Source organism: Panthera pardus, unplaced genomic scaffold (genome assembly GCF_024362965.1).
Source record: "Panthera pardus isolate Hobbes unplaced genomic scaffold, ASM2436296v1 HiC_scaffold_17, whole genome shotgun sequence".
Classification (NCBI taxonomy): Eukaryota; Metazoa; Chordata; class Mammalia; order Carnivora; family Felidae; genus Panthera; species Panthera pardus.
Window position 1 is genome coordinate 33,177,772 of NW_026526732.1, and position 24,202 is coordinate 33,201,973.

The 24,202-nt window shown below is 40.1% G+C and overlaps 1 protein-coding gene across 1 annotated transcript; it reads right to left on the minus strand.

The window, feature by feature from the left end:
- Nucleotides 1-1,110: 1,110 nt before the first annotated feature.
- Nucleotides 1,111-12,329, minus strand: ARG1 (arginase 1). The gene is made up of 8 exons (XM_019420581.2): nucleotides 12,195-12,329; nucleotides 8,611-8,683; nucleotides 5,945-6,119; nucleotides 4,228-4,387; nucleotides 2,934-3,028; nucleotides 2,508-2,612; nucleotides 1,932-2,068; nucleotides 1,111-1,710 (listed from the first exon to the last, which is right to left on the minus strand). The coding sequence occupies exons 1-8, from the start codon at nucleotides 12,249-12,251 to the stop codon at nucleotides 1,544-1,546; spliced, it is 969 nt and encodes a 322-aa protein (XP_019276126.1). The 5' UTR covers nucleotides 12,252-12,329; the 3' UTR covers nucleotides 1,111-1,543.
- Between the last annotated feature and the right edge of the window lie 11,873 nt (nucleotides 12,330-24,202).

Genomic DNA, 24,202 nt, shown 5'->3' on the forward strand with positions numbered 1-24,202 from the left:
TTTGAGTTTCTATGTAAGTTGGGGAGAGGGGGAAGAGTTTGCTTCCCTGGTTTTAATTATATACCTGACCCTTGAACAACACAGGGGTTAGGGGTGCTGCCCCCCACACATAGTCGAAAGTTTGTAACTTTTGACTTCCCAAGAGTTTAACCACTGATAGTTTACTGTTGACTAGAAGCCTTACGGATAACATTAGCAGTCAATTAACACACATTTTGTCTGTTACGTATATAATATACTGAACTCTTACAATGAAGCTAGAGAGAAGAAAATGTTATTAAGAAAATCCTAAGGGGGCGCCTGGGTGGCACAGTCGGTTAAGCGTCCGACTTCAGCCAGGTCACGATCTCGCGGTCCGTGGGTTCGAGCCCCGCGTCAGGCTCTGGGCTGATGGCTCGGAGCCTGGAACCTGTTTCCGATTCTGTGTCTCCCTCTCTCTCTGCCCCTCCCCCGTTCATGCTCTGTCTCTCTCTGTCCCAAAAATAAATAAAAAACGTTGAAAAAAAAAATTAAAAAAAAAAAATCCTAAGGACAAGAAAATACATTTACAGTACCGTATGTATCAAAAAATTGTATATAAGTGGACCCATGCAGTTCAAACCCATGTTGTTCAAGGGTCAACTGTAGTTTACTCTCATTTATTTTCTCCACTTTCCTCACTATATTCCATAGCCAAGATGAGTTTTCAGGGTGTTTAAGGATTTCAGCTAATGAGATACACTCTGATTACAATGAGTAAAAGTAAGAAGTTTGGAAGCCACAGATCATTTTAAGTGAAATTCCTATCCGAGTTAGATCTTAGAAACAATAGCAATTTGATTTCTTTTTTCTACCTCCAGGGTAGGCCTCCAGAAAGCCTACGTGAATAGAAGCTTTGCTTAAAATATAAACCAACACCATGTCTGAGGTTTTTACAAAAGTAAAACATGATCGTCAAACATTAATGAATGTGGAGATTCCCCAGGCCCTATCATTGCCCATTTTGCAGTTGAAGAAACCAGACCCAGAGTTTCATTTCACCAGGCTTACAGAATTTTGAGGATGATGATTTCACTGTGGCTTTTTAAATCCTTAGCAATTCCATGTATTTAGAAACATGTAGACATGAGAGAACCTTAATATAGAGAGTTTATTATAAAAATCACATCTTTTGAACAACATAAGAATATGATCCCTTTCAGGTGGGGTAAGCTTAATCTGCTGACATCAGGAGTCCCATTCTACATGTGTGGGCTTAAACAGGTGTGTGTTTGTTTTAAAGGCCAGCAAATGTTATTTGGAAGTTAACGTATCCTTCTCTAAGGATGTCTTTTGCCAAAATGAGAAATACAAACTTTTCAGTTTCACAGAAGTTAGAATGTCCAAGTCTTGAATTTCATACCAGAGGGAATTGATAGTTTATACTAATTTTAATAATAATTACCAAGGCAGAAGATTTTTTGGGAAGATCAAATCACTGGGGCAATAGCTGTAAGCTTAAGTAAGTTATTAGATTGGCGAATTATGACATTAGCTATGAGATTTTTACATGGCATGTCCACATTTACTTAGGTGGGTTAAGGTAGTCAATAGGCTTATGATTACCCTCCCGAGCAACTCCAAAGCAAGCCAAGGTTACTGTTACTGCTGTGTTCACTGTTCGAGTTACTTCTTCCGGTGTCTTCCCCAGAGATGGGTTCACTTCCATTATATCTAATCCTGAGAGTAGCCCTGTAATAACAAATGAAAATAATGTAATTTGGTAAATAGTTGACGTTTTTAGTTCATAACCTGACTTGAAATATTATCCAGGAGTGTAAAGAGGTGGGGATTGCATCATGAGATGGGCATTCTGGAAGTGTCCAATGGGCCTTGACTTTGAGATCAGGGGGTATAAATCTATATTGGCCATGTGTACACTTGCTTCTTTATTCACCCCAGTTTTTACCTACCTGTTTTGTAAATTTCTTCTGTAATGTAGAGACCTTCTCTGTAAGTCAGACCTCCCGGGACTGGTGTGCCAGTAGCTGGTGTGAAGGATGGGTCCAGTCCATCAACATCGAAGCTCAAATGAATTGGCCTTTTCTTTCTTTTAAGAGGTGGGAAGGACACTCAGCTTAATTTTTTTTTTTTTAATTTTTTAATGTTTACTTATTTTTTGAGAGAGAGAGAGACAGAGTGTGAGTGGGGGAGGGGCAGAGAGAGAGAGGGAGTCACAGAATCTGAAGCAGGCTCCAGGCTCTGAGCTGTCAGCACAGAGCCCGATGTGGGGCTCGAACTATGAACCATGAGACCGTAACCTGAGCTGAAGTCGGACGCTTAACCAACTGAGCCACCCAAGGCACCCCAGGAAACTCAGTTTAAAGTTAGTGGTTTAATATGTACCACAGAAATACAGTTCTTACCTTGTTTCATCAAAAGTAACAATCCAGTGAAGTTCTATGATTTTATATAGAGTCCTTATTAATAACTTAACATCTATTAACATCAGTAGTAAGTCTTTTTAATAATATTTACAAGGATCATACCTTCCTAGTAGGTAGCTGAGTGCTTCTTCCATCACCTTGCCAATGCCCAGTTTATCCACTTCAGTCATTGAAAAATACTTAATACCCAGAGTTTTCAAAATATAGCTATGAAAGAGGAAATATTAATATAACCTACAATTAATAAAGAGTCTAGTTCTATGCACTACTGTTTCCTTTTAAAGAAAAGATCGTTGTGGTATGATACATAAAATATTTGAGTTCTGTGACCTATATGTATATATCAATGTATTTTTAACAGCAAGCCAATATAAAATTCACCTGAGTTATATACATAAATACTTATATGGATATATAGATATCGATATAATGCTTGGTACTTAAAACAATTTTTGTGTCACAGGTTTGACCAGCATGCATGCAAAAGGGAGAAAGCGAAGGTAAATCGCATCAAGGAATTAAACTTACTGTTCCCCAGGGTCCACGTCTCTCAGGCCAATATACACAATATCTTTGGCGGATATGCAGGGAGTCACCCACGAGAATCCTGGTACATCAGGGATCTAAAATTGCAATGTTTCCATTTGGTTAACATGTATGATTCTTGAGCAGATCTTACCTTAGAAGTAAAGGGCACTTATCGGACTGCGTATATCTTACATTTAGAACACGAGTTTCGAGGAAATCATTAAAGACAGTACAAAATTCAGAAGAGAATGCCTGCCTCCCCTTGTGGCACTCTAGATTTGCTTACCCACCCTCACCCTGTGGCCCAGACCTGACCTGAATCATTTGTCAGCATTTACCTGCTCTGTGCCCCATTCCACTGGACCCTGTTTTCCCAAAACTCTGCCATAAAGAAATCAGTGTGCTTTCATTACTTTTGTAGCTTCCTTCTTTCTCTCATCAGTAAGGACTTAATCCCAGAGGATGGCTTAGAGTGACTGGGGGAATTTTCGGGCAGCCCTTTGGTTGCTTTCCAGATGTCCCAGAGCCAGAGATGGCTGTTCCCATGTAAGTTTATAAACCTATCACTTGGTCATCAGTTCTGAGCCTTTAACAAGGGGATTTGCATCCCCAAGGATCATCATAAAGACCAACATACTAAAGCTATATCAATAAAAATTGTTTTATTGATATGCTACAGAATATCAATGAAAATTATGAACCACAGTGTTAAATCTGGAATGTCATATGTGTTAGAAAAGAAGCTTCTAGGGAACAGGAGGTAGTTCTTCCTCTTGCGATGTAGATATGAACTTCTCACAGTAAAGATGTTAAATAATAAGCCATTGTAATACACATTTTAAAACACTTTTGAAAATTCCCATGACATGGAGGGGACACTCGGTAAGAATGAGAGGCTGTGTGGCATGCAGTAGGAAGACGTAGGTTGTCGGAGACCAGTTTTGGCCCTTGCCTTGCCATGTACTTGGCATGTGATCTTGAGCAAGTTATAACCTCTGAACCTCTGCTAACTTGCTTATATAAAGGATCACTTTCTGCCCCACCTACTAAAAAGGGTAGTTTAAAAATCAAAAGGGAAGATATTTGTAAGGTCAGTTTGTAAACTACCATGTACGGCAGAGGCACAGAGCCTCACTACCCTTATCCGCCACCCCCTTTGCTTATTGACTGCTGACAAAGTGGATTGAGATCACACCACAAATAAGATGGCACAGGGTTCTTCCTTCCTTTCTATCTCCTGAACTTCTGCTAAAGCGATGATTGTTCTGTAATAGAATACCAACCAGCCTTTTACCTTTCCTTTTAGTTCCTTCAGGAGGAAAGACACAGGCTGTCCGTGCAAGTTCCCACTTGTGGTTGTCAATGGAGTGTTGATATCAGTGTGAGCATCCACCCAAATGACGCAGAGATCTGGGTGGACCCTGGCATGGCCAGAGATGCTTCCAATCGCCATACTACACAGGAAAAAAAAAGTTTGTGTAAACAACAGCTTTGCAGTTTATGACATCCATCATATTATTAACTCAGTGCTCTCACTTGGTTTTCCTTTAAGTCAAAATGGCTGCTATTTCTGACAGATTTTTAATTAGAGCTGCCAATTAAAAGAGAAATCATAGCTTATGTTAATTGCTAGCAAGTTATGTTTGCATCAATGGCCTTGCTAAAAAACTTGTGATTTTTTTGTTTTTTGGAAACCACCTTCTAATAAAATTGCAAATTATTATTTTAAGCAAAAAAATCTGTATAAAACACTAACCACATGAATTCCTTAGCATGAGACACTATTTAATTCTCAATATTGTATCAGGCTGATTTTCTGTACTCTCAATTCTCTCGGTAAATACTTCATTCTCTCAAGTGAATTACCACAGAATCCTTCCATTTTTCCTAAAATCCAATTATTTTACAATGGGAGAGTATCACTCAGAAATCCTTGTATTCATTTCAGCCAGGATATCCTGGGTGCTTACTCACTGTCAACACTCAGATCCTCTGCTTGAAGTTTGAGTATTAATTACTCAGCTTGATGTTTGTTTTCCCTTCAGATTTCTTGTCTTGAGGCTATATGCCACTCTTAAAATTTCCACTTACAAATGTTTCCACTTAAAAAGAAAGTGAACCCCAGTTTCTCAGCTGAGTTTTAGGGGAAACCAAGGAGCTGAGGTGATTGACTCTTACATCAAGAGTGATTGTAATGTTGTACTTTCTGACCTGATCAGACTTCTGATAATGTATCCAGCGACCTTGAGGGTAGACGTTAAGAAGGCTGATGCACAAAAATATTTTTGCCACATTTATAATTGTGAAAATTTGAAAATTACCTGAGTATCTGACAATATGGAGATGTATAGTGATTTTTAATACCTTGATGAAAAATTATGCAACAATAAAAATTATGCCTATCTATATCATGAAGTAACATAAGGAAATCTGTGCTTTAGGTTAAGAATAACGTATAGGATAACACACGCACTTGGTAAACAAAATCAGGTACAATAAAAACAGTATGGCAGGAAAGAAATATGCCAGAATTTCAGTTTCATTTGAAATGGTTGTTAGGAAGCTAAAATTACTACAATCTTATTTACGTGTGTGTATGTTTCAAGAATTTGAAAATATTACCTTTATAATGGGCAGCATAGACTTTAAATATTGACTTTAATAAGTTGTTCCTATTACCCTATTATTGTATCAAGTACAATGAGCTGGCTGTGACTTCCTCATGCTTATTTATTTCGGAATGTAAGTTTGTGTGGAATTGTTTACGGAAATCCATTCATGTCATGTATTTTCTGCTGTAATAAAGATAATGCAAGACTTCAAATAGAGGGGAGTCTGTGTTTCCAAAAGAAAGTAGCAACCAATGCAATTAAAAGGAAAAAAGGCAGAAAATTTGGTATTAAGTATTGATCAGTGCTTTCCCTTTCATATTTTCTCTCTCCTCATGGTTTTGGTCATCCTCCCTCATGCCATTTGTGCCAGACTTCATGGAGAAAAGCATTAAACAAGACCTGTGGTCTCCGCCCAGCACCAGGCTGGTCCTTCCATTCTTCTTCACCTCTGCCACCACACCAGCCAGCTGCTCATTCGCTTTTCCCACAGACCTTGGATTCTTCACAATTTCAAAGGGAGGATCATTAGGGACGTCAACAAAGGGCAGGTCCCCGTAATCTTTCACATCACACCCTATAATTAACACCAAAAGTTTCAGGTTACTACATAAAAAAAGATGAGTCTGTGTGCGATGATTCCAAATTTACAAAACAGTGCACTTTTATAAGCAAAGAAAGCATCTGGAAGGACTGCAAAAGTTGCAAAGGCAGAAGAATCCATGTCTACTTTTGCCTGACGTCATCCTCTCAGCTGAACACCGGGGTCTCGGTCAATACTTGTGGAACCAATCCAGTTAGGCTGGACACTAAAGTATGACAGCGATAATCTTCTGGTTTGGGCTTAACGAGTGGCTTCGCTCTCTTGATCTCTGTGTGGCCCTCTCTCTGCCTATGTTCTTTCCACCTTTGCAATAAGCGTGTCTTGTATTTATAATAAAAAATAGTTTTTTTTAGAAGAATGTGTGTGTGTGTGTGTGTGTGTGTGTGCATTTATGCCCAGAAGGAAATACACTAGTATTTTCTAAGTTTCCTGACTCTGTAATTAACAGTCCTTGGTTTCAATCCAATCTGTCACTTGCTGAAGTAGCTCAGCTCTGTCCTCTGTGCATTGGACCTGCCTCAGTAATGGTATCAAAATTCAATAAGTATATTATCAGCAATGAGCCTAACACTTCAGTGAACTCAGGAAATAAAGGCTTTATTATTATACTTTTATAATAGGGAGAAATTGCAGGTAACCCAAAGTTCCTAAGGACATGGGTGCATTTGCTAGAAAGCCTTGCATGAAGCTTCAAGGTACAGAGAGCTTCATGTAAAACCGACATGGGACCAGTTCAGTGTTCTGATCTAACTAGTCATTGTATATTGTATTTATTTTATGCTTGCGCATATCCGTGATTCAGTAACACCTTTAAGAGATTTAACTTGATATAAAATCTGACCAAATGATGCTTGTTTACTGAGACACTAGTCCAGTCCATTTACCCAACATTTCTGTTCTCTAGCTCCCTCCTTTTTTCAGCTTCATGAGGTGTAATTCTTATTTACTATTTTATTCTTATTTAATTAATTCTTATTTACTATTTTATTCTTATTTAATTAATTCTTATTTATCATTTACTAAAATTCACTCATTTTAAGTGTACAGGTCAACGAATTCTAGAAATCTATAGTCTTGTAACCAGAACCATAATCAAGATTTAGAACACCTCCCCTATGCCCCCCAAACTCCCCCATGCCCCTTTGCAGTCATGCCCTGCGCCCACCCCAAGGTAGGCCCCCCTGCTGATCATCTTGCTGTTGCTGTGCTTTTGTCTTTTCTAGAATTTCACGTAAAAGCGGTCATACAGTAGGTAGTCTTTTGTGTCTGGTCTCTTTCACTTAGCATGTTGTCTTTGAAGTTCATCCATGTCCTTGCTTGTGTCAGTGGTCTGTTCCTTTTTATTGTTGGGTACTATCTTATAGTACGGATGTACTACTTGTCATTTATCCATTCACCAGTTGATGGGCATTTTGTTTTTTGTTTTTGTTTTTGTTTTTTTTTTTTGGCTATATAAATAATGCTGCTAGAAACATTCAAGTGCAAGTCTTTGTGGGGATGTGTTTTCACTTCTCTTGGATAAATACCTAGGAGTAGATTTGATGGGTGAAAAGGCAAATGTATGTTTTTTGGAGAAACTGCCAAACTGCTTTCCAAAGTGGCTCTATCATTATACATTCCCACTGGAAACGGGAGGGTTCCAGTTGCCCTGTGTCCTCTCCGATACTTCATCAGGATGTTATATGCAAAGACAACATCTGATTTAGCCTGTACTTTTAAATTCTATATCATTTTTTCCTTTGTCTGCTCACGTATGTGTATGTGAATGTATATGTACGTGTATACGCACATACACACTATGCAAACACCAGGTGCTATCGTCATCATCATCATCCTCGACATCATCATTTACTTCCTTTTACAAACAGGGGTCCTCTTGCTAGCATTGTACTTCCTGCTGCCCCTTACTTTTCATTTGCAAATCCCCCACCTCCCTTATCACCCACCCAACCCCAGTTCTTGCACACAGATTCTTATACAGTAAAAAGTTTGGCTGGAAAGACAAAATACCTGAGTGAAGATATTCATCCAACAATACTTACTGAGCATTTTCTCCACACACTGCCATATATATATATATATATATATATATATATATATATATATATATACATACACACACACACACACACACACATATATATATATATGATTGTACTTCTAAAGTTATCACTAGTGCTGCAATTCTGTGCGATAAATGTCATTCCAGATATACCCCATTCCAGCAGGAGCCTCTACCTTTTTTTTTTTTTTTTTTTTTGAGAGCACATGAGCACACAAGTTGGGGAGGAGGTAGAGGGAGAAAGAGAGAATCGTAAGCAGGTGGCACACTCAGCGTGGAGCCCAACTCGGGTCTTGATCCCATGACTCTGGGATCATGACCTGAGCGAAATCAAGAGTCAGCACTTAACCAGCTAAGCCACCCAGGTACCCCAGGCTGATCGTCTTTCAATGGAAAAATTACCTTGTTCTTTAAGTTTCTCAAGCAGGCCAGCCTTTCTCAATACTGTAGGGCCTTCTTCCACGCCTCCTCGTGGCTGAACAATTAAACAATAAAATAATTCAGATGTGATCAGCTGCCCACAATAGAAACTCTTCTCATTATTTAATCAGTTGAGTTCCTACAGAGCTGGGAATTTACACCATCTCATTTAGTCATCACAGCAAGGCAGACTGAATTAGTCCTATGTTAAAAATGAGGATCTAGAATCAGAGAGGTTATAGAGTTCTCCTATGGGCACACAGCTAACAAGTGGCAGAGCCTTATTTCACATCCAAGTTCTTTGGATTCCAGAACCTGCATCGCCTCTCCCCATGACAGACACCATGTTATCAACAAGGTGAGCACGTATTTTGTGCGAAAGCACTCTGATAGAAAATCATGAAAAAGAGAGGGCTTCTTTCTTGGGGTAACTCATAAGCTAATATGGAATTTGTATATTGAACCCCAGTTACGGTACTAGGAGAGTTACTTCAATGCAGATACAAGATGCTTTAACGACAAAAACAGGCTGCTCCTAGCTCAGCTGGGGACAGAGCATGTGTCAGGTAAGGCTACATGCAGTAGGTGACATTTCAGCAGAGTCTTGCAACACAAGTAGGTTTTCAGGAAAATGGATGGTGGGATGGAAAAATACTGCAAACCCAGGGGAAAACTTGGGTAAAAGCATAAGGGAAAAAAAAAAGCAAGGCAGGAGAGCCCTACGTGCATGTCCTCATGGCAGTGAGTTAGCAAGCTCCTGGGGAGAAAGCAGGCAGCAGAACGTCATCACTTGGGAGCTGAATCCACAAAGACCAGCCCGGTATTTCAGGTTTTGACCTGGTTAGGCACCATGGACAAGAATTCTCTTCTTGTTGTTTTTACATCAGAAAATCGAACACACTTCCTTCTTGCAATAAATCCTCTCTAGACTCCTGGCAGAATAGAAGTCTTAAGAAACAATTTTCTTATGCACCTCTCTGATTCTAATTTCCAACAAGGCTTTTAGACACAGAACGTTATTTTGCATTGTCCCATGAGATGTGCCAAAAGGCTCATGTGTCTATATCCCTGGGATTGGGGCTATGGCACCAAACGAAGCAAATATTTCTACCTAATTCCAGATGACTCACCCTGGCTGCTAAGCAAATCCTCAATGTCAAATTCCTGTTCCTGACACATGTTGCTCCTTTTCTCCATTCCCTTCTTGAACGACTACCCTCCCCCCCCCGCCCCCCCCCCCCCCACACACAACCTTCATCAAGCAGATATAATTTCCCTTTCTTTAAACCTCAATAGAGTGCTGCTTGGCTCAAGTTTTGCCTTTGGTTTTGTACTTGCTTGCTTTGTCTTTCCTCCTTATTAGAGTTCAGTCCAATGTTCTTTCCACTTCCGGCGCTGTGTGTTGTAGTTAGGGCCGACACTTACTAGGTGCTCACAGATTGTCACCTTGAGAAAACTCCCTGGCCTTTTCCCCTTTCCTTTCAAGCTTTAGAACAAGTCTTACAGATGCCTTGGTTGACACTATATCTGCTCTAACACAGTGGTTACATTTCCCAGAGTGACTCTTTCCATCATTCTTTATTTGTTTGAGTCAAAATGCTTCTCACGATTGGTATCTCCTCGTTGCTTGGTTTATCCGCCCAGTTTGGAAATCATTTTGTTAACTCTACTGACTCTGAAGCTGGGTCCAGATCCCTAAATGCCAACAAGTGTGAAGTATGCTGTGGCTCTACAGGCATCGACCCAAGTCAGGTGCATAGGCTTTGAATCATACAATCCTGTCTGGAACCACACAGCCAAGGCTAGCAACTTAGCAGATTACTAAACCTCTCTGATCCTCAGTTAACTATAAAATAAATATAATACCTCATTTTTTGCCATCGCCTCTCCCCCACCCCTCACTGCCTTGCGAGGGAGTGAGGCAGGGGATGGAGGCTTTTCTCAGACTCAACCTTCTCCTCATCCTAATCCTCTAATCCTCTCCTTTGCCTGTTTGTCAGCCTTCTACCTCCTTTAGGTGAGGAGAGATGCTAATATGCTGGCCACCATTTCCCTCTATGCTATGGCTTAGTGCAAAAATATCTCTGCGTCCTTACTACCACGAGACAGTAAGCTTCATTCTCATGGGGCCATTAATAGGGGAAGAGCTGTAGAGAAAAACAAAAAAAAAGAAATACCAAGAATGGAAAATGCATCAGGCTGTATTTCAAAATACTGTCCCTTTGAAGGGCTATCCCTATCAGCATAAGGTCCTCTGCCGAGGTCCAGGGGCCAGAGTATGCTCAGGCTGTTACCTCCCTCCCTCGCTCCCTCCCTTCGGCCTCCCTTCCTTCCTTCTGAAATTTTTTGTTTTCCTGCCTCCTTTCCTTCCTTTTGGTCAGCTATTTTAATTCTGTCTTTGCTAAAACCTGTCCCAAGAATAGGTGAGTACATTGTGGGTTTTGCAATTAACTCCAGCACTAGAAGAAACATTTCTCCGTCAGCCAAATGTCCCCATGATTCGGGAGAGGACTTTAAAGGACTAGGAGGGAAGTGCTGCCGTATTTACTGACAGTCCAAATGCAGTTTGGGTCTCTACCCTCTGACCTCCCCCAATCTGTTTTGCAATAAAATGCCAGAGTGCCAAGCGCAGGTTCAAAACTAAGAGGAGCGAAGTACGGCCTACATGGGCAAAGAGACAAAGAAGACCCCGTTTGAAATAACAACAGTGACAAAGTTTCACCCCTAGGAGTTTCAATTCGCTTTGTCAGGTTGCCTTTGTTTTTGTTCTTTATTTCCCCCTTTAAGCACAGATGCATCCTGGAGCCTAAGGTGTCCATAATCACATTCTATCTGCCAGAATGAGTGTGCCCAGGCAGAAGAAAAGACCATGTAATGAAATGTTCCTGGCATGTGTTGGCAATCAGGGAATTTCATAAATGCATCGGTCCTTTCAATACTGCCAACTTCCAGTTGGATTTTCTTTTCTTTCTTTTTTCCTCCCTCAAAAAGGGCTACACAAAGGGTTCTGCCCAGACCATGAACTAACACTTTCACAGAAGCATTAAAGCCCTCAAATGATGTGAATCAGTCATAAAGTTGCATAAAGCAATAACATTTAGGTTATGCAAATTACAAGAAGTCTGAAAATTGCTGCCAATCTATGAAATGGCTCTAGGCATTAATACATCCCTAAACCAATGTGTTTTCTTAAAATCCTCTTGCCCTCTATGTATGCACTGTAAAACCCAAAACCACAAGAACATGGAAATCTCAGTGAATAGCTATAATACAAAAATAGTCCATTTCCATTCAAATAAAAATATGTTCTCTTAAACAATAAGAAGAAGAAAAACTTAGTAGATTCAAATAGAACTGGCTGTGGCTGAGATTAGGAACCACCAGGATAGGTGACATGGTGATCATAATTCTACAATGTTGCAAAAAGGTAAGAAGACTTTAAAATATATATTTCAGGCCCAGTTGCACCAGGGAACTGAACTAACCAGACATGAACATTTTCCTAATTCTAAAGTCTGAAACTCTGTGATAAATTCCAGTTATTCAAAGCCGGGTGTTTTACTCACCTGGCCCTTTGAGAAAGGCACTCCGATGATCCCAATGGATTTTGACTTGGAACTCATGCTCTGCCCCTTTTCTCCGCTGCACTGAGTTCTCCAGCCAGGCACCGCTCTCTACAACCCTCAGTGACAGAGGACACACATTTTTTCCCCCCATTTATAACTGGGTCGAATCTGTTTACCTTATTCTAATGAGGAAGACTGGCTCCACCCGCTGCACCAAAGCATGACAGGCAAACCGGGATGTCTTGCGAATTCTTCATACCTGGAATCACCACGAGTCTTTGGAGTCCAGGTCTCTAATTAGGTGAGATTATTCATGTCACCGGTTCATCCCATTTTACAAAGTCAGCTGAATGACTGGACTCTTTCCTGACCACAACCTTGATTTCCTAATCATGATAATCTTTTTTAATCACAACCAATTAATCATAACCACACAAGTAGCACCACGGTTCTAGCTGTGGCAACTCGGGGCAGGGCACTTGCCTCCTCCAGGCCTTTGAATCTTCCTGTGTGGGACAGGGCTGGGCCTGGTGAGTCGGTCTCTCACTTCCCCTCCAGTCCTGCAATGCTGAGTTCAGGTGTCACACAGGAGGATTAATGTTTAACCCATGGGACACGCCTCAGACACCACCAGGGTACAGAGGCAGGGAAAGCATATGATTTGCTTTTCTGGTCATTACTTAAAAGGAAAACGAATTACCTGATTCATAACCCGAAGATGTTACCGTACTCATTTTGAAATACGGTGTGCAGGAAAATAACAATTTTTGGAAGCGTAAGGTCCTAATCAAGACATAGAAGTAAAAAGAGCCAACATTAAGTTTTTATCATGTGCCAGATGCTGTCCTGTTTTATATTATATCATTTAATCCTTTACCGATTTCACAGCAAGTCTGACCATTAGTTCCATTTTATGATAAAGACACTGAAGCTCAGAGAAGTTGCCAAATACTATGCATAGGTGATAGGGAAGAGCCATGATTCAGTCTTAGGCATTCTGGGTCCACCCAAACACTAGGCTTTACACTCCAAACACGGGTGAAGCGTCAGCTTTCTGTGCCTGTCAAACCTGTGTGTCCTTGGAAGTTATTTATCATCATGCAGAAGTATGAATTTAAAAGAAATGCACCCTAAAAATTCCTCACAATTTAAACTGATACCATTGACATTTAAAAGGAAATTTCATTTAGTAGAAACTAATGTCTTTTTCCTATTAACGGAAGAGAATATTGTGGAGTATTTAAATGCCATAAGGGCAGGAAGCGTTGTCTGCTCTATCCCCAGTGCCTGGAACAGTGCTGATATGTGATAGCCACTCAATAAGTATTCATTGAATGAGCAAATGAGGAAACCAAGGTCTCACAAGTCTATCTTGATAGGACCTTTTCTAATTAGGCTTCTTTTTTTTCAGAGTTTTATTTATTTCTTTTGAGAGAGAGAGAGAGAGAATGCAGGGGAGGGCGAGAGAGAGGGAGAGAATCCCAAGCAGGCTCTGTGTTGTCAGTGCAGAACCTGATGCAGGGCTTGATCTCACAAACTGTGAGATCATGACCTGAGCTGAAGTCAAGAGTTGGATGCTCGACCGACTGAGCCAGCCAGGTGCCCCGTAACTAGGCTTCTTATCTTTCCCTTGTGAATTGGTCTATGTATCCTAGATATTTACTTGTGGTGTTTTGCATAGCTAGGTATTCACTTCTCATGGTGTTCATGTTGCAAATAGCTATTTCCAATCTATCACTGTTTACTCTGATAACTTTGCATAGGTTATCACTGAAAAATCTTTCAGTTTGAAATAGTTGAATATTTCCCCCCTAGGGCTTTGTGTTTTGGCAATTTCATTTAAGTCCTTCCTACTCCAAAATCACAAAATGTATCTCTATATTTTTTTCTGTTTGCTTTAGAGTTTCCTTCACATCTAGTTCTACATCCACTTTTACACTAGTTCTTCCATCTATATTTTTCCCCACATAGTCCACCAGTTTCCTCAACAGCACCCATTGAACAATCCATTTGTTCGCCACTGAGTTGTACCTCCAACGTGCACTAGGTTGCCCTAATGGCGTAAGTCTGTCACTGAGTTCTTCTTTTCCATTGGCTTGTTTCCCTGTGGCCGCACCGGCTCCCCCCTGTTTTATTATCATGGCTGTGTGGTATACCTTACCATTCTTTGGGCAAGAATAACATTTTTGCTCTTCTTTTTCAAAGGTGATTTAGCTACTGCTGTGTCTGGGTGGCTCAGTCGGTTGAGCATCTGACTTAGGCTCAGATCATGATCTCACAGCTCGTGGGTTTGAGCCCTATGTCAGGCTCTGTGCTGACATCTCAGAGCCTGGAGCCTGCTTCAGATTCTGTTTCTCTTTCTCTGCCTCTCCCCCACTTGGACTCTGTCTCTTTCTCTCTCAAAAATAAATAAATTAAAAAAAATTATTTATCTACTTATAGGCCTCTATTCTTCTACATATTTAGACCAAGTTATTAGATTCCTAAAAAAGAACCCTCCTGGAGTTTTTACTAAATTTATAGATTAATCCATAGAGATTTGCTTTCTTTCAAATGTTGTTGTCAGCATTTTTTATTTTACTCTAACATCCTGAAAGCTCCTTTTATGCCAAGTGGAGGTCGCCTCCCTACTGTTTGATCCATTGATTACAACCCTTCAAACCAAGTAAAACTATCTCTTGACTGCCATGTCTTTCTTGGGTCCTCCATTGTTTAGCCTCAATATCCCCAAATACTTCACTTGGGGTGTGTGTGTGTGCGTGTGTGCATGTGTGTGTGTGTGTGTGTGTGTGTGTGTGTGTGTGTGTGTTACATAACTACTACTGTTTTCCAGGTTACTAACCTAGTCACTCTTCAAAACATTTTCTGGCTTCCCTGTGCCCTTCTTAAGTAAGTGGCTCCATCCAGAACCACATGCATACCTCTAGATATAGATGGAGTCATCTGGCCCATCAAAGAAAAAAATGGCAATGCTTGAATCTTCCAGGTCACTGATAAAAATGTGGAAAATGGCGGCACTTACGTAAGAGCTTCTTGGCATTCCACTGGAAACCTCAACTCAGGCTGGCATAGCTCCATTAATTAATCACCAATCCATAGGTATAGCTGTCCTAAATCCCCAACTTAACCACTTCATCTTGTTCGTAAGGACATCATAAGGAAAACTGCCAAGTGTGTCTAATTCTTGCTATGCTTTGTCTGCTACCTTTTGTCATCTACCAGTCTGACTTCCCAGTCAAAAGTAATGAATTGACTTTGATGCATACTGTTCTTGGAAAATATGCCAACATCTGGTGATCCCTGCTTCCCTCTGCCCATAAACACAAACCATGTTTTCAGTCTCCAAAGTTGTCATCTCAGGACTTCCAAAGGAAGAAGACAGAGGCTATCTTACCTGTGTCATCCCATCAGGGCTCCACTTTTTCCAGGCCAACTCTTTTATTTATTGTAGAGTGTGTGTACAATACATGCATATCTCTCTCTATAGATATATAGATATATAGATAGATAATAGATATAGATATAGATATAGATATACATATACATATACATATACATATACATATACATACACATATACATATACATATACATATACAGTGTTGTTAAAGCCCTTTTCCTAACAATACAAACCTCTTAACCAATCTCTTTCTCTCTCTCTTTTTTAAATCCTGTCTGGTATTTTCCTGAGAATGGGATCACATCTTATTTGATTATGATCCAAAGCCAGTAGGATGAGATTTGACACATGGGCCTTTGTACTAGTTTCTTAAGGCAAAATACCACAAACTGGATGACCTAAGACAGCATAAATCTACTGTCTCATCATTCCAGAAACTAGAAGTGTGAAATCCAGGTCTTCCTTGCCTCTTCCTAGCTTCTGGTGATTTCTCAGCAATCTTTGCCATTCTTGTTTTGTAGATGCATCACTCTAATCTTCCCGTGGAATTCTCCCTGTGTCACTGTGTTTTCACATGCCCGTCTTTTTATAAGAGCACAGGTCATATTGTGTTAAGTGCCCATCCTACTCTAGGATAACCTCATCTTCACTAATGGCAACTGCAGTGACACTATTTTCAAATAGGGCCACATTCTGAGGCACTAGAGATTGGGACTTTAACAAAACTTTTGGGGGAATACAATTCAACCCTTAATTTCCCTCAATGAATATTTTTGCAGTAACAAAGAAAAGATAAATAAGTTGCATGATGAGAGGAACCAAAAAATGACATATCTCTTAGTCTCTACTTTTTTCTCCTTTTGAAGCTCTAAACTGTGACTAATTTCTTGCATTAACTTTTCCTCAGCCAGCTCACAGATAAGGCTCTGTTCAGATGAAGATCAGGATTTCTAGCACTTTTAGGGAGGGCTGGAAAATACACAGAATCCAAAGAACTAAATCTCTAATGGAGTGATTTCAAGGCACATTGTCCCGACTCTTTAAGTCCAATGCAGTAAAGATAGGGCTGCTGCTGGAACACTTCAAGTTTTTGGAAAAGTTTACACTGGATAATTCCTGGATAAGTTACTTAGTCATATCTCTGGGTAATGACTCTCAACCCTTTGAGGCAAACCGGAAGCCTAAGTAGAGAACGTGGCCACGAAAGAAGGTAGACTTTGAATGTCCGGCTCATGTTGCTTCATGTTGCTTCATGACTATATGTTTATAATCTCTTCATCTGTCTTCACCTTCCTCTCTCCTTACCCAGCCAGACTTGAAACAGCTTTCCTGGGAGTTTGGAGACTACAGGAAATAAAATACCAAAGAATAATATTACTGATATCCCTAGGAGCAGAAGGAGCTCAAGACCACGTTGCACCAGGTGACAGAGGGTAACCCAAAAGTGGGAGCTCCACCCACATTGGTTCCCTGGGTTCTCCAGAGATATCACACAGTGTCCAATGGGCCTTGGTGTCAAGAGAAGATATTTAAGTTCCATTTTGGAAGCTGCAGCTACATATTAAAGAGAGTCTAAAATAGGGAGAAAGAAGAAAGAAATAATAGGAAATTAAAATCACTAAGTTCAGGGGCATCTGGATGGCTCAGTCAATTAAGCATCCAACTCTTGGTTTGGGCTCAGGTCATGATGCCACTGTTCATGTGATCGAATCCCACATGTGACGCTGCACTGTCAGTACAGAGCCTGCTTGGGATTCTCTCTCCCCCTTTCTCTGCCCTTCTCCAACTCATGCATGCCCATCGTCTCTCCCTCTCTTCCTCAAAATAAACAAACAAACTTTTTAAAAAAGATCACTAGGTTCAGGAGCACATGAGTCCGGTCTGGGTGACATCTGGAAGTAGTATGGGGACTTAATGTCCTGCACTAATGGGTAAAGATTAGAACCAGAGAACAAGACACCATTATTTTAATCTAGATTTTCTCTGAGGTAAATGTAGAGAAACCCAGAACATAGCATGGTAGACAAAAATAACTGTGGCCCCTGAAGTAGAGTGGCTTGTCCAAATCACACAACTATTTGAGTCTAAACGGAGACTGGAATCCGCATCTTTTGGATCCTGCTAATGCTATTCCTACTTCCTTGGGCCACCTCTCTTCACCTGTGAGACTTCTTTGTTCTTATAAATGAGACAGTCATCCTATAGCTTTTAAAATATTAAAGGGATTTTCAGAATCTCTCACACACTAAACCTGGTGAGTAGTAAAAAAACATAGTCTCAAACATTTGACAAAAAAATCTCCAGAAAATTCATCATGTTCTCCACCCAAATCCAAAGAGGCAAGCCAAATTTGTATCTTATGTTTCTGTATTTTCTTTCTTTTGATTGGTTCTATTAAACGGTGCATACCTTCGAAATCCAACTTCTCTGGAAATTTAACAGAAATTAAAAGCAAAATTCTTTCTTTGCTGAGAGATTTTAGTGTGTCTTCATATTAATTGGCACTGAATATCAATTTCTTATAATTGTTAAAGGAAATCAGAAGAGTGTTAATTTAAGAGATGGTAAGTTGGTTTTTGCTTTGTTTTTGTTTTTGTTTGTCTTCCTTTTTGTTTTTGCTTTTGTTTTGTTTTTGTTTTTGTGTTTTTGTTTTTGTAAAATAAAATATCTGGGCTAAAGCTCTGAGAACTAACTTACGTAAGTTTCCACTGAGGCATTTCTGACGGAAAGTGTGTTTTTGTTTAGTTGTTTTTAAGATTCTTCTCTTCGACTTTGGTTTTCTGTAATTTTAGTGTGCTGTATCTAGCTGTGGATTTCTATACATCTTTCTTGAATTTGTTAGGCCTCTTGAATCTGTGGGTTAATAGTATAAATTTTTAAAAATTCATAGCCAAGGGGCGCCTGGGTGGCTCAGTCGGTTAAGCGTCTGACTTCAGCTCAGATCACGATCTCACGGTCCGTGAGTTCGAGCCCCGCGTCGGGCTCTGGGCTGATGGCTCAGAGCCTGGAGCCTGCTTCCAATTCTGTGTCTCCCTCTCTCTGCCCCTCCCCCGTTCATGCTCTGTCTCTCTCTGTCTCAAAAATAAATAAACGTTAAAAAAATTCATAGCCAAAAAATAATAAAATAATAATAATAAAATCCATAGTCATTTTTATGTGCTCATGTCTCATATTCTGTACCTCATATTCTCTCTCCTCTCCTTCTGGGATTAAAGTCAAAGGTATGTTAGGCCTTCAAACTTTATTCTCTTATCTCTTGCTCTTGCTGCCTTTCCACCTTACATTCTGGAGAATATCTGCTGACCTGTTCCCTGGTTCAATAATTCTTTCTTCAGCTAAATCTGTTCAATGAATTCTCAATTTCAGTTATTTTATTCTTTTTTTTGGTATGGTTTCTTTTTTTCTGTACTTATTTTCAAATCTTCTTTTATTTCCTTAAACATATTAAATGTAGTCAGATTGTAGCCTGTATCTGGTGATTTTATTTTTCTGTATTTATTTTTAAAGTGTATTTATTTATTTTGGGATAGAGAGAGAGTATCTGTGAGTGGGGGAGGGACAGAGAGAGAGGGAGAGAGATAATCCCAAGCAGGATCCGTGCTGTCAGCATGAAGCCCAATGCGGGGCTCAGTTTCATGAACCACAAGATCATGACCTGAACCCAAATCGACAGTCAGATGCTTAACCGACTGAGTCACCCAGGTGCCCCAGAATCTGCTGATTTCAGTATTTGAAATCTTTGTAAGTCTATTTTTGTTCTTACTGTTTCTTTCTTAGGGTGACTTTTTTTTTGTTACCCAGTCATCTTTGTTTCTGTACTGATCATTGTTCATGAAAATACTTTCAGGAATAATGTGAGAATATGACGAAGGTATCCTCCTCCAGAAATTTGCATAGTTTCAAGGTACATGGGGGCAAAATGAGTCAAGGACCACCTTAAATCAAATTCACGGGCTGATGTTCCCTGTACCTCCCAGGTGAATTAAAATTTGGATGTAAATCTTTATGAAAGTTGGTTAACTTCTTATTCATCTTACTCTAAAGATCTAGCTCCTTAAAGTCACAAGTTTTTCTCATGTGTCTATTATTTTTAGCTCTCCTCTTCAGTGCTGAACTTTTATATGTCCTGAGCTTTGATTTATGTCTGAGGCTACCAAAACAAAAGTTACAATTGACCGGAATTGTCAAATTCCTCACTCCTGGGTGGCTCAGTCAGTTGAATGTCAGATTCTTGATTTCGGCTCAGGTCATGATCCCAGGGTCATGGATGGAGCTGTGCATCAGGCTCCATGCTCAGCAGGATGCTCCACACTGAGCATGGAACATGCTTAAGATTCTCTCTCCCTCCCTCCCTCTGCCCCTCTCCCCAACTCATGCTGCTCTCTCTCTCTCTCTCATAAAAAAAAAAAAAAAAAAAAAGAATTGTCAAATGCCCCAGAAAAAAAAGCAGTTTCTGTTCTAGCTTACTCCTTGAGGTTCCCATTTTATTTTTTAATTTTGGCCTCACAATTCTTTACTGCCATGTTAGGTCATCACTGCTTCTAAGTGACTTTTGCCCGGTAGTTTTAGTTTTTTTCATCAAAAGAGAAGACCTCAATAGCTAGCCTACCATTCTTGGAAACTGAAAGTGTACAGGTGGATTTTTTAGAGCACTCAGGCAAAATACAGTGGGAATTGTAGTTTTTTATCTTTCCAATGACATTGCCCAAAAGAATAAATAGGAAAGGTATCCACCCTTAGGATAGATACGTGAACCAGAAGAATGCCATCTTGGACAAACATGCCATGATGACCACTTTGTGACCTGCAACCTTCTTGAACACAGTCCCCCACCCCCATTATTTATTTTTGTTTAATTACACCCTTAAGTACACCCTGGGGGCACAATATCTTTGATCTATTTTGGAGATATGACTATGATTCTCAAATATTTCCTCCCAGGCAGTCTCACAGTTACAAAAGCAGGCCTTACAGGAGGTGGGATTATGGAGATCTATTAATCTTGTAGCCACCCAAGACATGCTTCTGTCCATAAGTCCTTTTAATAAACTATTTCTTGTCAAGCTGGACTTGAGGGCCTTTTTCTTCAGTCTTATGGCTCCTTCAGGTTTTGGAGGTCATTTTGCATGCACCTTTCTTTCACAGAACAGTAGACATTCTAAGATGTGGACTAAGGACAACATGATCAAGGGGCCCTGGCTCTCTAGTTCTCCAGAGCCAAGAAAAAATGAGTCAGAGTCACCTCTGAGATCATAAAATATCTTTACTTGGCAGAGTCTAGCAGTTTCAAGGCAACTGTTCAATTTTTTTTAGCCTATGTACTATAAATCTCTGGTGAAGGACAGAGCTCCTCTGACAAGCCTAAATGCATGCCTATCCTCTATGGATGGTTCAGAGCACATGCTTCTACTCAGAGAAGGGGGAGCTAATTAAGTCAAAGGACTCTAGTCATCTAGATTCTTTCGTAAACAATCAGTAAGTATTTTCTTTTTTTTTTTTAAATGTACTCTTTTTTTTAATGTTTTTTTTTTTTAATTTATTTTTGAGACAGAGGGAGACAGAGCATGAGCAGGGGAGGGGCAGAGAGAGAGCGAGACACAGAATCCAAAGCAGGCTCCAGGCTCTGAGGTGTCAGCACAGAACCCGACGCCGGGTTTGAACTCACAAACCGAGAGATCATGACCTGAGCTGAAGTCGGACGCTTAACCGACTGAGCCACCCAGGCACCCCAACAATTGGTAAGTATTTTCTAAAAACCACTGTACTTAGTGCTTGCTTCTATGCTTTTTGTTATGTGAGACCCAGAAGTATCATATATGACACTACCCTTAACTCAAGATGGATCTAGGATCACAGATTGCATGAGCTTGTCACCTCTGCTTAATTTGGTATTGTTCTTCAGTTTTTGTCTTTCATGAACTTCAGACTTTTAGGGTCTCTCATTTTAGGTTTGTCTAAGGTTTCCTCTGATTGAATTCAAGTCTGTGTTTTTGTAAGAATACCACAAAAGCAATAGTGTATACTTCTCAATATATAATAGTAGAAAACATGTGATGGCAATCTGTCCTGTTACTATTGATGTTAACTTTAATCACTTGGTTAAAGTCGGATCTCCCAGGTTTCTCCACTATAAAGCCATTTTCCTCTTCAGAATTAATAAGAATCTTGTGGGGTGATACTTTAATATTGTGCACTTATCCTGTTTCTCATTATACTTTGACTCACTAAGTTTAGTATCCATTGGAGATTCTTGACTAAAACAACTATTACTCTGATATTTGCTAAGTGGTGATTGTTTACTTCCATTATTTTTTAAGTCTTTAGTTGGAATTCTGCTCTACCAAAGAGCTTTTATTTCTCTCCCACTTGTTCAGTTATTCAATTATTTACATGTCCATGGACTTGTGGATTCTTATTTTACTCTGTGGGTTATAATTCATTATCCATTATGGACTGAATGTTTGTGGTCTCTCCAAAATTCATACCTTAAAGCCCTAATCCCCAATCCGATGGTCTTGGGAGATAAGAGCCTTTGGGAAGTAACTAGGTTTAGAAGAGGTCATGAGGGTGGGGCCCTCAGAAGGGGATTGCCCCTAGAAGAAGAGACGCCAGAAAGCTTACTCTTGCTCTGTCTCCACACATGCACAAAGAGGTCAGGTGACCACAGTGGGATGGCAACCACCTATAAGCCAAGAGAGGCCTCTGAATGAAAACTCTCTTGCCAGCAGCACCTTGATCTTGGACTTCAGAACTGTGAGAAATAATTTTCTATTGTTTAAGCCACTCAGTCTGTGGTATTTTGTTATAGCTACCAGAGCTAAGACATCATTATTTTTTTTGTTGCTCAGACTACTCCAGATTTAGTCAATGTTTTAGGTTGACTCCTATACCTTTGTTTATATGACCGCCACATTTATTGAGCACTTGCTTTCTGGCACCACAAGATATTCCAGGCTCATCTATAGAAGTACTTCATTCTATACTTTTCCTGCTATCATCCTGCTAGCCATTTGTCCAAGGAGTCCCAGGTCCTTTTATTTTAGAATGGCATGTGAAAACAAGATGTGTGCTAGAAGGGCCCATTGGTACTGAGAAATCATTCCCTCTCTGGGCTCTTTCAGCACATTGAGCTAAAAAGTAAATGTGTGTATACACATGTACACACAATCACATGCGTACACACACACACACACACACACACACACACACACACATCCTATTCTTGTATCTGTCCATCTGAAGATATTGTAAAAATCACAAGTTTTTACCGATGGAAATATATTGGATTGTACTGATACTCCAATCCAAACCCATAAATTTCAAGGATTCATTCTAGCCTTCTGTTTTTCTGTATTCATAACTCCCTTTCTGACAGCAAGACACCCGGCTCTTGTTATCCACGATGTATTCATTTATTTATTCATTTGTTTATTTTATTCTTTAAATTTTTTAATGTTTATTTTTGAGGGAGAGAGAGAGAGAGAGAGAGAGGGTGAGTTGGGGAGGGGCAGAGAGACAGGGAGACACAGAGTTGGCTCCAGGCTCTGAGCTGTCAGTACAGAGCCCGATGTGGGGCTCCATCCCACGGACCATGAGATCATGACCTGAGTCAAAATCAGATGCTTAACTAACTGAACCACCCAGGTGCCCCAATTTATTTATTATATTCTTTATTTATTTATTTTTTAATTTTTTTGTTAACGTTTATTTATTTTTGAGAGAGAGAGAGACAGAGCATGAATGGGGGAGGGTCAGAGAGAGAGAGAGAGACACAGAATCTGAAACAGGCTCCAGGCTCTGAGCAGTCAGCACAGAGCCCGACGCGGGGATCGAACTCATGGACCGCGAGATCGTGACCTGAGCCGAAGTTGGCCGCTTAACCGACTGAGCCACCCAGGCGCCCCTATATTCTTTAAATTCATCAAGTTCTTTGTTCATCTGCTGTTCTCCTTTTTTCTCCTTGATGACTTTTAAAATCTTCTTTTATATTAAGACTATTAATTAGTCCTTTGTTGCTCAAATGTGTTGCAAATGTATATATTTTTCTTTACCTTCTTATGTTTCGGCTTGAGTAGTTAAAAATACTTTTCTTTGAGACATTAAATTCATTAACTGGTGTTTACTTTCTCATAAATAAGCATATTCTTGAGAAAAGGGAGGAAAGCAATGTGCACTGACCAGCTTTACCTATCCTACAGGTGTATTGAATTTAGCATGATTTCACTTCCCATGTAAACTCAATTCCTCCCTTTGGCTTAGGACAAGCAACTGTCATATAAATGGGAAAATCCACATACAGTAACAGCTCACCAGTCCCATTAACTTGGAGGAAGACCTGTCTGAGTGAAAAGTCTGAATTATGAAATCATTCCAAAAAATGTTGCTTTGTGGGGTGCCTGGGTGATTTAGTCAGTTAAGCACCCAACTTTGGCTCAGGTCATGATCCTGTGGTTAGCGGGTTTGAGCCCCCTGTCAGGCTCTGTGTTGACAACTCAGAGCCTGGAGCCTGCTTTGGATTCTGTGTCTCCCTCTCTTTGCTCCTCCCCAGCTCATGCTCTGTCTCTCTCTCTCTTTCTCTCTCTCTCTCTCTCTCTCTCTCTCTCTCTTT

Excerpts from the sequence above, each read along its gene's own strand:
- ARG1 (XM_019420581.2), bottom strand. The coding sequence starts at position 12,251 with ATGAGTTCCAAGTCAAAATCCATTGGGATCATCGGAGTGCCTTTCTCA. Across the intron at positions 3,029-4,227 it reads TGAAGGAACTAAAAGGAAAG|ATCCCTGATGTACCAGGATT; the intron begins GTAAAAGGCTGG and ends TTGCAATTTTAG. Across the intron at positions 2,613-2,933 it reads GACGTGGACCCTGGGGAACA|CTATATTTTGAAAACTCTGG; the intron begins GTAAGTTTAATT and ends CCTCTTTCATAG.